Raw genomic sequence first — 13,635 nt, 5'->3', positions numbered from 1 at the left:
CTTTCCTGCTCCTCTGATGCTGCCTGGCCTGCTGTGCTCGAGATCAATGGTGCATTGTGGGAAGTCTGGGAATGTTATAATCAGTAAAGGACAAATGATAGCTCCATCAGAAAGTGTTGGAAATATTCAGCAGATCAGACAGCATCAGTGGAGAGAATAATAAAGTTAAAATTTCAGGTCAATCACCTTTCATTAGAATCTGGGTAAGGAGATAAACTGACCAGTGATCACTGTACAGTAATATATAATGCAAGATAAATGTTGAAATGGACGGAATAGGATTGGTTACAGACTGTTTCAATTGAACTGTTTGTTGATAAAAATGTTCTTAAGTCTCACTCAAAGAAGAAATAAGATTAAGTTGTGAAAATAATAGCATCCTTTTCAATCGCATTGAACAGGGTGCCATTCTACAATTCAGATTATTGAAGATCCACATTGTTGTAAATAATTTCTACATCAGTCTGTTCAGAGATGTTATTGCATACCTCTGGAGCAGGTGGACTCCTGGCTCAGGAGGCAAGGACACTACCACGGCATCACAAGCATTACTGTTGTTGTATTTATTTTCCTAACAAATCTATTCAGGCATGTTATGAAACACCTCTGTGGCAGTTGAGGCCTGAACCTGGGGCTCCTGGTTCAGAGGTAGGGACATTACTACAAGGACTCTCCCATATTGTTGTATATTTCATCAGTTGCTCTAACCTTTGAGATATCTTATCCATTCAGGTGTAATTCAAGTTAGACTGGGCATAATTCAGGATCAAGAGTGACCACCTTAGGGCCTTTCATTAGGTCACATGATATAGTGAGAAATGATCTGATTAGAGCAGCTTTTATCCCATAGGATGACTTTGAGTAGCTACATGAGTTCCACGATATCAGAGCCATAGAAAAAATCCAATTGATCTTCTTTTCATTCATATGGTATGATAATCAGATGTGGAGGTGTGTCAGACACAAGAGGAGTGCAATATAATGTGGTTGGGGAAACAAAACAGACAGAACTGCATTCGTCATTCACTATACCATAAGTGAAAATGGAATTATCATGAAATCAATGTCGTTAGCCTCGTATCTGTACCCACGTCCAATAACACAAGGTTGTTGCTTACACAGTATTTTACACAGTCCTTTTACTGGTATAACATTGAATTGCAAGTTATGCTCCTACCTTTGATTCTTTTACGTTTTTTTCTGTGGAACATTACGTCAAGAACAATAACAGTAATTACAACGGCTACAAACACCCAGAAAACTATCAGCCACACATTGATCTTGGGAAAGAATATTTCTGAAAAATAAAACAGAAATAGAATCAATGTCTAATTAGAAATATGCAATCCCGGCAAGGTCCTAAGTTTGTTCTGGTGATCAGACCTGTACCAAAGGGAATGAAATTGCACAGAAAAGGCAGAACCTTTGAAGCTAATGCAACTGCACTTAACCATGAGATCCAAGGTTTCATTTCTTGCACTTGTTGAATAATCAGATTACAGTCAATCATTAAACAATCTTTCTACTGCAAACTGTTAGCCTGTGACCTCTGCTGAACTATGAGCACACGTGAATAGTTTTGAGAAAGGGAAAAGGATTGTACTCAGCTGTTCTCCCTTGGTTCTTGACTAACCAGCTGCAAAACACTTCAGCACTGGAGGAAACTGATTTGCACAATAAGTTTTATCTTAAACAATAAAAGGTTGTTCATATACCTGGTATCCGAAGACGGGCCTCTTCTTCTTTGTGTAATAAGCTGTTTTGCATTAGACAGGAGAATCTGTTCACTGAGTCACTTGTGACATCAATTCGAGTTAAAACAGTAAAAAGGCCATTGGAATCTTTTTGATGTGTTGTTTCAGGCTTTGCATTCACAACTCGTCGATTTCCATCCAGCCACTGGACAGTTGGCTCAGGATACCACCCATTTGATTTACATGCAAGACGAACTCCTTGGCTACTGGTTCCCTCCAAGTGAATCCAAGGCTGCTGTCCAATACCTGCAATTAGAAGTTAATTCTCTAAGTTAATATGATCAATGAAAATTACTTTCCTAATGTTTACTGTGACAGTGCAACTTAATGGTAGACAATTAATATGGCAAACTGAGATCCTCTACTAAAAGATGTGTGTCAGTGAATAATGTTGTGGTCCTTGTTTCACAGCATTCCCAGTTTTTTTTTTAAAACTGAAGTTTGAAGAAAATGAGAATAAAGCTGAAGGATATGGATTCTTTTTAAAGTTTCTGTCCCATAGCTGGCAATTAATGACATGATGCAACTTTTTTTGACAGCTGTGGGAGTCTTGTTTGGAACATTTTAATTACATTGATGCACAGTTACTTCAACCTCCAAAACAGGATCACACCTGTCGCTACTACTTCTCTTTCATATATGAAATCCTTACTGTCATTTTTCTCATCTTTAAAACTGGATATTCTCCCTACTGATCTCCACAATTCTATGTACACTCTAAATAACCCAAATCTGTGTCATCTATGTCCCATCCTGCACTAAGACACACTTGTCAATTAATCACTCACCCTCACTGACATACATCAGCTCCGACTCCTACTTGCAGTAAATTTAGAATCATTTTCATTGCTTTCCAATAACCAAGGCCTTTTATCAACCACCTCTGAAGGATTTTTCAGTCTTAAATCCCTTTCCAGATCCCACAGCTTTCTCTGCATTTTCACAATGTGTCCAGCCCGGTTCTCTACTATTTACTCCTTATTGGGTCCTTGGTTCCTTCCCTCTCGTTCAGTCTTTATAAACAGTTAATCTCTTCTCCTATAACCAGGAATCATTCCCTTGCATTGTCATGTCAGCCATGGCATAGTTGGACAAACTCTCACTTCTCTACCAGAGGTTGTGTGTTGGAAGTTCCACTGCATAGTCTAGAACAAATAATCAAGGCTGGTCAAGGTGCAATATTCTGGAAAAACTGCTAAACCATGTCCTGCCTGCTTTTCAAAATAAATTTTAAAGATTAGGTACCTCCTTTGTCCTTATGCATATTTATTCCTCAATGGGTTATTAACAGCGCTGTATAAATGCAAGTTTTATCATTTTCACTTTTTTCTCTCACACTATGGAAACTGGAATTTTCAGAGCTTGACATGAGAAAAGGCCATCCCATTTCAAGTTGCACTGATTTTACGTTCTGCAAGTAATGTTTCTTCAAACATAGTCTTATCCCTTTACGTGAACAATAGAAATCTAGTATCTTGTCTAAATGTGTACCTGCACTATTCAAAACACATTCCATACACAGTTTTGTAATTGTTATCCATATCTATCCGTCAAGCTAGATTTTTATCCAGTTCTCTCACAAGGTGTTAAAAAAAAACAGAATTATTTGCCTCTGTTGCCTGTTATTACATGCATCCATACATGTGGAGAACAAGTTATTCTAACCCCTGTTTCCATTGATTTATTTCTGAATCTCTGAGTCTCACAATAATCCAGGTTACAATTCTCAGGTGTCTCTTTGTATATCCTCTCTACACTGGTGACAATGAAGCCAACAACTGGAGCACAGAACCTTAAACTTCTCTGAAGACAATCTTACTATAGGTTTTGGACCTGCAATTTTTGGTTACAGCAATGCTAGTCACTCCTAAAAATAGTCCAGATCTCTTTCTTTTATCACATCCTTCTGCTTTTCACATTTTACAACAGCACAAGCCAAAGTCATGGTAATTTATAATTTATGATTGAAACGGTGTCTGCATAATGCATGTTCCTCCAATCTTTCCAAAGATGGACTAATGGACAGCAGTAAGACGAGCTCAGTGATAAATCAATGAGGCACTTTCTTGATAGGTTGCAAGTGACTATACAGAGAAACAGTTGTAATCTAATATTGTTTTGATTCAATCATTATTTCCAAATTGTTCTGAATTTGAAATTAATAAACAAATTTCTCTACTTCAGGATGAACTCAGCTTTTTCCATAGGTTCAGTTGGTCAAATAATTATTGAAGCATCTCTTCACCAGACACCACTTCCACAACTAACTTCACCACAACTGTGTTCCCAGCATAGAGGAGTTTCTTTCTCTGACCTCTTTCTCCTGCTTGGTGAGTCATTTGATAAAACCCAGTTCATCATTTCTTGAAAATATCATAGAATCCCTGTAGCGGGGAACCAGGGTACTTGGCCCATCAAGTCCACACCGACCTTCCTAAGAATATCTCATCCAGATCCACCTCCTAAAACCCTGAATTTCCTAGCCTGCTTATCTTTGGACTGTGGGAAGAAATCAGAGCGGCCAGAGGAAACCTACAGAGACACGAGGAGAACGTGCAAACCCCACACAGACAGTCACCCGAGAGTGGAATCGGACACAGGTCCCTGGCGCTCTGAGGCTGCAGTGCTAACCACTGAGCCACTGTGCTGTCCAGTATGTGTTAAAGGTTTAGGACTCCTGTTGTTCCCAAAGTAAAAAGAGCTGTCATCAACAAAATACCACCCTCTGTCTTCACTTGACTCAATAAACTGAAAATAAAAATGAGCCGAGTGAACTCTTATGTCCAACAAATGCACGGCCTCCGAATAAATATTTAAAACACATTCATCCATAAATTTTCTTAATGCGAAGAAAGAGAAAAAACGGTTCTGAAAATGAAATCAAACATATTTAAACTGTGATGATACAATCGAATAATTTTAATTGAATACCAGCATAGATTTTCAGTGTGAAACTCTAATGATAGCACTGTGTGGTTTATTCACAAATAGCTTTTATTTTTAGCTCACTTTCACGTAATATTAGCTTTGAATTTTTTAAAAAAAAATCTTGCCAATTTGAAAATTGTAACAGTGTGTACTCACCTCCAATTTTGAGATTTATCACAGCTTCCTCATAGCTTGATTTGAAGTCAATAAAACACGTGTAGTTCCCTTCATCTGATGCTTTCACTTTCTTCAGTCTGAGAGAGGCATTTCCACGAGGAAACTCTCTGTTAAAAAGTTCAGTTCTTTCTCGGTAAGCCTTATCCTGCAAATTGGGTCGATCCTGTTTATTGGCATATAAATGGACTGGCGAAGTAAAGTCTGACCTAAACCATCGAACCTCCAGATCTTCCAATGATGTACCTGGTTCCACATGGCATGGTAATACAGCATCATCATCCACAGTGACTATAATGGGACGTTTTGATCCAATGACATCAAATGTCTCAACTGAAATATAATATTTTAAACGATGTCATCAGTGCCGTGATTCTAGCTGATGGTAATACTGAACAAGTAAGGTCTCGGAGTGAAACCAGGCATGATAAGCTACAGGACTATTGTTTAAAATTCGGATACGTGTTGGTCAGTCACTGAACATATTCACGAGGCTACTGATGTACCTAAAGACAATAAGTTAATTACACAAAATGGAAAAGGGGAAGTGATGGCCTAGTGGTATTATTGCTGGACTGTTAATCCAGAGACCCAGTTACAAATCCTGGCATGGCAGATGATGAAATTGAACATCTAAATCTTGAATGTACATAAAACATAAATTTGAACAATAAACATCTGGAATTAAGAGTCTAATGATGACCGTGAATCCATTGCTGTTTGTCAGAAAAACCAATTTGATTCAGTAATTTCCAATGGTTAACCTACTTATCTTGCATATTCCTGGACACTATGGCCATGCTATATTGTCCAGAGAGTCCAGGGCTGAAGACTAAGTGGGTTAGCCATAGGAAATAGAGGGTTACGGGGGTGGGGGAGGGGTTCTGTGTGGACTTGACAGGCCAAATGGCCTGCTTCCACACTGTAGGGATTCTATGATTCTATGCCTCCACTTCACTTTCCTACCAGTTCCAGGGAGAAAGAGAAAGACAGAGAGCAATTTCCAAACAAATCTCTCTCAAGTTTGAATTATTTTTTATTTCTCAAGAAAAACTCACATTGAAGCCAAGTGATCTCCAAAAGGTTGAAAACTGTACAAATTATCCTGCTGCAGCTGTTAAAGGTAAGGTTGTGATCTCATTCAGTCAATATTCAAATTTCAACATGTTAGCCAAGCATGGTTCTGAAAGAGATTTAGGAAACTTAGCTGAATTTGTGTTCTGCCAAAGTTGATAAAGCATTGAAACATTTTTGCTAAAGAGATGCTGGAACTGATTAAATTGCTGGAGAGAAGGAGCCACAAAGCTGATCCACCATGATGCCAAAGGTCAGTTATGAAAAGAGGCTTGGACTTTTTCAATAAGATGCAAAGAAAGTCTTATGGATATATTTATAAATACAGTTTAGGTAAAGGGAAGAATAAGTAGGGGGCACTATATGAATTTAAATTTCCAGGGTGCGACAAGGTGACGACAAGGGTTCCAATGTATGACTAAATTGGGAAATTCTTCACACAAGACAGTGACAAGGAATAGATTCTCAGGAAGACATGTGGAGGCAAAAATTCCTGGATGCTGACATGGGGCTTGGAAGAAATCTCTAGATGACTGAACAAACACAGATCGAATTGGCTTGCTCACCGGTATTTATCTTCATAGAATGAATCTTAGAATCCTTACAGTGTGGAAACAGACCCTTCGACCCAACAAGTCCACATCAAATCTCACAGCATGCCACCCAGACCCATCCCCTTATAACCCACCAAATCTACACACCCCTGAACACTACAGGCAATTTAGCACGGCCAATCCACCTAGCCTGTGCATTCTGGACTGAGAGGGGAAACTGGAGCACCCAGAGAAAACCCACACAGACCCACGGAGAATGTGCAAACTCCACACAGACTTTTGCCCCACACTGGAATTGAACATGGGTCCCTAGTGCTGTGAGGCAGCTGTGCTAACCACTGAGCCACCATGCCATCTTGTGATCTCAGTAGCAATGAAACATTGACTGAGCAAGGGGTTGTCAGACAAGAAACCAAGGGCTACTTTAGCATTATTTGAACCTTATCAGTAAATCCCGTACTTTCACGGTCACCATTACAGAGACCAACTTTTTATTCCAGATTTAATTTTGTTGAATTTAAACTTCCCAGTTGCTATGATAGGACTTCATGCCTCTGCATTATTAGTTTGGATTTCACATAATTAGTTTAGAAACATAATCACTATGATAATCTAGTCACAAGTGGATGGTTGCTCTATGTCAAATGAATTTTCCTGTTGCCCAAAATTGTTCACCTCAAATGTAGTAACCCTTATAGGGCCAGACAAATAAGATTTCTCGTAAAAACTCTTTCTTACCTGGCATTGCAAATTGAAGAATACTGAATAGGAGCATAACACTGACACGTCTTCTGTTCATCTTTGCGCAGATTTAATTGATTACCTCGAAGAAAATCCTTGTTAACCTTTTGAAGAGAGCATCAAAATAATGAAATCGCACTGAAATTAAGCTGAAGGGTGCTAAAATATGAACAATTGCAACAATTTATGAAATTTCTGTTATAAAGCTGTTATTAGACCAGACCAAACATCCTGCAAATTATGTTAGGAAGATAGCCTAGACCTTAACTTTTTCTTATTTTAGAGGTAAGTGTAAGGCATTGTGTTCCAGATGCAATTCAATTATTCAAATTACCAGGCTTGAAACCAAAACACAACTTTTTTCATGAACAACAACAGAAGTTGCTGGAAAAACTCAGCAGGTCTGAGAACATCTGTGAAAAGAAATCAGAATTAATGTTTTGGGTCTGGTGATCTTTTCTCGAACAGCAACTTCTGTTTTTGTTTCTGATTTACAGCATCCACAGTTCTTTTGTCTTTAACATTTCATTCATACATTATAATTAAAATGCAGACAAAATATAATAAATTAGTTTAACCTTAACTCTATCAAAATGCTTAACAAAATAATATACATATGAAAATATATATATATATATCGACTACTACTAACTAACTATTCCAATATAGTAAGATACCATAAACACACCCTTGGCAAAGGCAAATTCAGTAAAATAGATTGTCTCACATGCAATTCTAGCAGTAGGAAGAGAACCCAATGTTGTAGCTGTAACAGAGAGAGGAATAAGAGCTTCTACATCCAGCTTCAAGACTCCAGCAACTGCAACTGAACCTTGGGAGCTTGAGTCCACCCCGTCATGCTGCTTCTACTGCTCCAACTTAAGAAAAAGCCCAAGGCCTCACAAGCTGTTTACTTTATTGGCTTCAGAGCAGACTACTCAACACCTCTGTCTCAACCTTTCCTCGTAGAAATAAAGGACAAGATACACCTTTTAAAGCCACGGTATTGTTACAAAGCAGAGGTACAATCTTGCTTAAGACAAATAATTCCCCATTGTTCATTCCCCATCTCCCTTACACATGGTAAGCCTCGACTTCCAGTTCCTCATACACAACATATGTCACCAACCATCATACCTCCAACTGTCTTCACAATTGAATAGGTCCATCACAGTCAGAGGGAAGTCAAACAATGTTAAAATGAGCTACTAGTCTTATACTGGTCTAACACCACTGCAGTTGAAAACATGTGATTTCAACATGAAGATCTGTAATGGCTCAGCTATTTTATCCCATAATAATAGACTCCAGAAGGGTCCCACGTTTGGTTCATTACCTGTCACATGTTCATAGAATTCCTACGTGCAAAAGCAGGCCATTCAGCACATCGAGTCCACACACCCTCTGAAGAGTATTCCCACCTAGACCCACCCCCTTACCCTGCATTACCCTTACCCTATTTCTGTAACCCTGCATTTTTCATGGCTAATCCAACTCATGCACATATCCCTGGACACTATGGGTAAAAGAGCATGGCCAATCCACCTAACTTGCACATCTTTGGACTATGGGAGGAGGCCGGGGCACCCAGAGGAAACACGCACAGACATGGGGAGAATGTGCAAATTACCCACAGACAGACACCAGAGGGTGGAACCAAACCTGGGTCCCTGGCTCTGTGAGGCAGCAGAGCTAACCACTTCTTATTTGTATCAATCACATCCAATTTTGCATCAATATTTCCACTTCCTAGGCTGATCCTTTGATACTACACAATAGGGGGGAATCAATTCCCACATCTCTGAAGCTGCAACATTGTCAGCAACATCCTGCCTGGCTGGATTAGGTGATTGGCTCCCTAAATATGGCAACATTTGGGAAAAATAAGAGCGCAGTGAAATTACATTTAAAAATAAAGAAGTGAGAAACTAATCACACACAAAACTTGGACAAATCCAGATCGATCTTGCAGCTGGTACTGGCAAAGAGCAACCTGTAACTCTCAATGCATAATGTTACAGTCAACTAGTTAAAAATCAATAAAAAGTATCTTTGCATGACATATCTTTTAAGATATCACATCTATTATCGAAAAATGGTGAAACCAATTGGTATTCTTTTACTCCCATTATCAAATCTGAACTTGGATCCAAAACAACAAGGTCTTACTTGCTTAAAAAGTTTCATTGTTAACTTGGTCACATGGTTGTGCTGTTACAGGAGGGAGAAGCAGCTTTCACCCAAAATACTTAACAAAATCACAAAAAAAAAATTAAACCTGAAAGCTGACTTTCTGGTAAAAGTTGCAGTGTGAAACTGGCCAGGAGCTAGAGTAGTGGCATGTATCATCTTGCTGCAAGAAAGAGCACAAGCATCGAGAGCCATGGTGTAGTTCACTTGCATGTGCATGAATGTCCATGATGCCTGGCAATCTTGGTTATTGTTTCTAAAAAGCTAATACTTCAATAGACCTATGTGTTTCTCAAATAAATAAATACATTTCATTCTTTTTCTCGAGGGCAGGTCTGACCCACATCCACAATGTCTATCACAGATAGTGCAAGACGACAGGTATTGAGTCCTCTGACAGCTGGAAAGGGGACTGAATCTCATGCTGTTAGCACTATTGTGATCCACTTTTGTCATCCAATCTACTGGACCAACCAGCCCTCCAAGGAGTCCAAATGCATGCCATGCCACATGTATCCCCAAGTCCTGTCCAGCTTTCTGCTGATTTTCTCCATTAAAATGATACTGTTCTTTTGTTTTCGCTTCCAAAATGAACAACTTCACATTCTCCCAAATTATGCTCCATTTGCCAACTTTTTGCCCACTCAATCTCTGTAAACTGTTTTCATCCCTCTCACAACTTGCCTTTCTACCTATTTTTGTGTTCTCTGTAAATTTAGCTGAAGTATATTTGCTTCCTTCCTCCAAGTCATTAATATATATTGTAAACAGTTGTGATCCCAGCACTGTTCCTTGTGGAACCCCATTGGTTCCCCGTTGCCAATCTGAAAAGAACTCTTTATCCCCGCTCAGTGTCCTGCCTGTGAGCTAATTCTCTAATGACTAACCCTAAAATCATTACTAACAAGGTTCTGTAAACCTCGTAGATCAAGAGATCAAGCAGCTCATCAACCTGAAATGGTTTCTCTCTTCACAGATGTTACCTACCCTACGATAAAGGTATACTCAATATTTTCCGTTTGCATTTCCGAATTCCAGGATCCACAGTATTTCGCTTTTACAAGAATCTATTTTTGTCATTGTCAATTGATTTCCAGCATCAGCGGTTTCTTAGAAGGGTGGAACTTCAGATTTCGGCCATCTTTTGCAGGAAGAAGTGCCTCCCCACAGCAGCCTAGCTTTGTGCTGTGGCTTTGCCCACAGTCAATAACCTTGTCCAATAAAAGCAAAAGCCAACCTTTACTTGCTAAACGTGCTCATTCAGCAAGCAACCAAGGAGACAACTTTGACACTACTTTGCTCCTTTCACCTGTAGCATGTACATTTCCTGGTCAGTGCTGAATAACTCAATGCAACTGGCTCCTTGTCCAAAATTCTCTTTTCATTCAACAACCCTTCACCAAGAGGCAAGGAGAAGGCAAACTTAAGACCGTTAAAATAAGGATCATTCTTCTCACACACGAACACAGCAAGACTCCATAATAAATGAGAGACAACAAGGTGCAGGGCTGGATGAACACAGCAGGCCAAGCAGCATCATAGGAGCAGAGAGGCTGACGTTTCGGGCCTAGACCCTTCATCAGAAAAGGGGGAGGGGAAGGGGGTTTTGAAATAAATAGGGAGAGAGTGGGAGGCGGATAGAAGAGGGATAGAGGAGAGGATAGGTGGAGAGGAAACAAACAGGTCGAAGAGGCGGGGATGGGGCCAGGAAAGGTGAGTGTAGGTAGGGAGTTAGGAAGGGGATAGGTCAGTCCAGGGAGGACGGACAGGTCAAGGGGGCGGGATGAGGTTGGTCGGTAGGAGATGGAGGTGCGGCTTGAGGTGGGAGGAGGGGATAGGTGGGAGGAAGAACAGGTTAGGGAGGCAGGGACGAGCTGGACTGGTTTTGGGATGCGGTGGGGGGAGGGGAGATTTTGAAACTTGTGAAATCCACATTGATACCATTGGGCTGCAGGGTTCCCAAGCGGAATATGAGTTGCTGTTCCTGCAACCTTCGGGTGGCATCGTTGTGGCACTGCAGGAGGCCCAGGATGGACATGTCGTCTGAGGAATGGGAGGGGGAGTTGAAATGGTTCGCGACTGGGAGGTGCAGTTGTTTGTTGCGAACCGAGCGTAGGTGTTCTGCAAAGCGGTCCCCGAGTCTCCACTTGGTTTCCCCGATGTAGAGGAAGCCACACCGGGTACAGCGGATGCAGTATACCACATTGGCAGATGTGCAGGTGAACATCTGCTTGATGTGGAAAGTCTTCTTGGGGCCTGGGATGGGGGTGAGGGAGGAGGTATGGGGGCAGGTGTAGCACTTCCTGCGGTTGCAGGGAAAAGTGCCGGGTGTGGTGGAGCTGGAGGGGAGTGTGGAGCGGACAAGGGAGTCACGGAGAGAGTTGTCCCTCCGGAAAGCAGATAAGGGTGGGGAGGGAAAGATGTCTTTGGTGGTGGGGTCGGATTGCAGATGGCGGAAGTGTCGGAGGATGATGCGTTGGATCCGGAGGTTGGTGGGGTGGTACGTGAGGACGAGGGGGATTCTTTTTTGGTTTTTATTGCGTGGACGGGGTGTGAGGGATGAGGTGCGGGAGATGTGGGAGACATGGTTGAGGGCGTTCTCGACCACCGAGGAGGGGAAGTTACGGTCCTTGAAAAACGAGGACAACTGAGATGTACGGGAGTGGAATGCCTCATCCTGGGAGCAGATGCGGCGGAGGCGAAGGAATTGGGAATAGGGGATAGCATTTTTGCAGGAAGGTGGGTGGGAGGAGGAGTATTCTAGGTAGCTGTGGGAGTCGGTGGGCTTGAAATGAATATCGGTTTCTAGGTGGTTGCCCGATATGGAGACAGAGAGGTCCAGGAAGGGGAGAGAGGTGTTAGAGATGGTCCAGGTAAACTTAAGGTTGGGGTGGAAGGTGTTAGTGAAGTGTATGAACTGTTCGAGCTCCTCGTGGGAGCACGAGGCGGCGCCGATACAGTCATCAATGTAACGGAGGAAGAGGTGGGGTTTAGGGCCGGTGTAGGTACGGAAGAGGGATTGTTCCACGTATGGCAGGAATGGTGGAGTAGGGTTTGCGTTAGGGTAATTCCATGAGTTGAATAGACTACCTACCATCAGCCTCTCTGCTCCTATGATGCTGCTTGGCCTGCTGTGTTCATCCAGCCCTGCACCTTGTTGTCTCGGATTCTCCAGCATCTGCAGTTCCTACTATCTCCATAATAAATGGCCTAGTCTGTTCCTAGTTTAAATATAAAAGAAAGATCCCTTTCTCAAAGTGGGGTGTGGGCCTTTCCCCCGAGTTCTGGACAACATCTCAATTCAAATTAGTATTGTCTTTAAAATAAAACCGAGGAATTAAATTACTGACTTTGGATCTTGTGCGCATTTCTGTGCGTTGTATCCTATATTCGAACAGCATCTGGTTTCAGAAATATTGCACTTTACTGAATGCAAAATATTTGAAATGTTTTGAGGGCATGAACGGCGCTGTATAAATACAAGTCTATGTTTTAACTAAAACGCGATTTAGTACAACACAAGCCTGGGTGTAAGGCCACGGGGAAGGGTGGGGATTTCTTCCCGGTTTCACATTGGCCGGAACACACCCTGAATTCCTCACCCCCACCCCCGACCCCAGCCCCAGCCCCAGCCCCAGCCTCTTCCCCCTGGAATACGGCGGCGTATTTTAGCACTGACCGATTCCTGGTGATAAATCCTAAAGTAAATGCTTGAAATCCACGTTTCTCACCCAAATCTCTGTGAGGCGAAGGCTTCCGGGACCCGTGAACTTGGTTGTTACTCAAAAGTTTCAGCGAGCACCTTGTCCCTTTTCATTCTCGGCGCGTCTGTGAGCGCTGCACGGCAACAAAAAACAGCATCTTTTAATGTGGAGTTAATAATTTCAGCCGCTGTTGAAAGAAAAAGGGAAATGATTTCAAAATTCGACAAAATGGAGCGTAAAACTGGGCGGATCAGAGAGAGTGAAACCGTGCAAGGGATTGGTAAATAAATTAATGAAAGCGTTTTAAAAATAACATTTTATGACAGGGTATTGTTTTTTCTTTTAGCGGGATGTGGGCGTGGCTGGTTGTGCCAGCTTTTAAATGCCCATTCTGAGTTGCCCTTGCGAAGGTGGTCGTAAGCAGTCGGTGGGGGAGTTTGATTTAGCCACACTGAGGAAACTGCGATAGATTTCCAAGTCAGGACGGTGAGTGACTTGTGGAGAAAGACCACCGTC

At 41.6% G+C, this 13,635-nt stretch overlaps 1 protein-coding gene across 1 annotated transcript in view; it reads right to left on the bottom strand.

The window, feature by feature from the left end:
* The window catches only part of LOC109917291 (butyrophilin subfamily 3 member A1-like), a 51,702-nt gene extending 38,443 nt beyond the window's left edge, over positions 1-13,259 (bottom strand). The window contains exons 1-5 of the mRNA XM_048616682.1: positions 13,147-13,259; positions 7,223-7,329; positions 4,839-5,189; positions 1,716-2,000; positions 1,178-1,297 (exon numbers count right to left, since the gene is read on the bottom strand). Coding sequence (XP_048472639.1) covers positions 1,178-1,297; positions 1,716-2,000; positions 4,839-5,189; positions 7,223-7,283 — 817 coding nt within the window. The 5' untranslated portion in view covers positions 7,284-7,329; positions 13,147-13,259. The remainder of the gene's footprint in view (positions 1-1,177; positions 1,298-1,715; positions 2,001-4,838; positions 5,190-7,222; positions 7,330-13,146) is intronic.
* Positions 13,260-13,635: the final 376 nt, after the last annotated feature.

The sequence above is a fragment of the Rhincodon typus genome, chromosome 35, assembly GCF_021869965.1.
Source record: "Rhincodon typus isolate 14 chromosome 35, sRhiTyp1.1, whole genome shotgun sequence".
NCBI lineage: Eukaryota > Metazoa > Chordata > Chondrichthyes > Orectolobiformes > Rhincodontidae > Rhincodon > Rhincodon typus.
The sequence above is the reverse complement of the archived record's forward strand: the minus strand, read 5'-3'. Positions and strand labels throughout refer to the sequence as shown.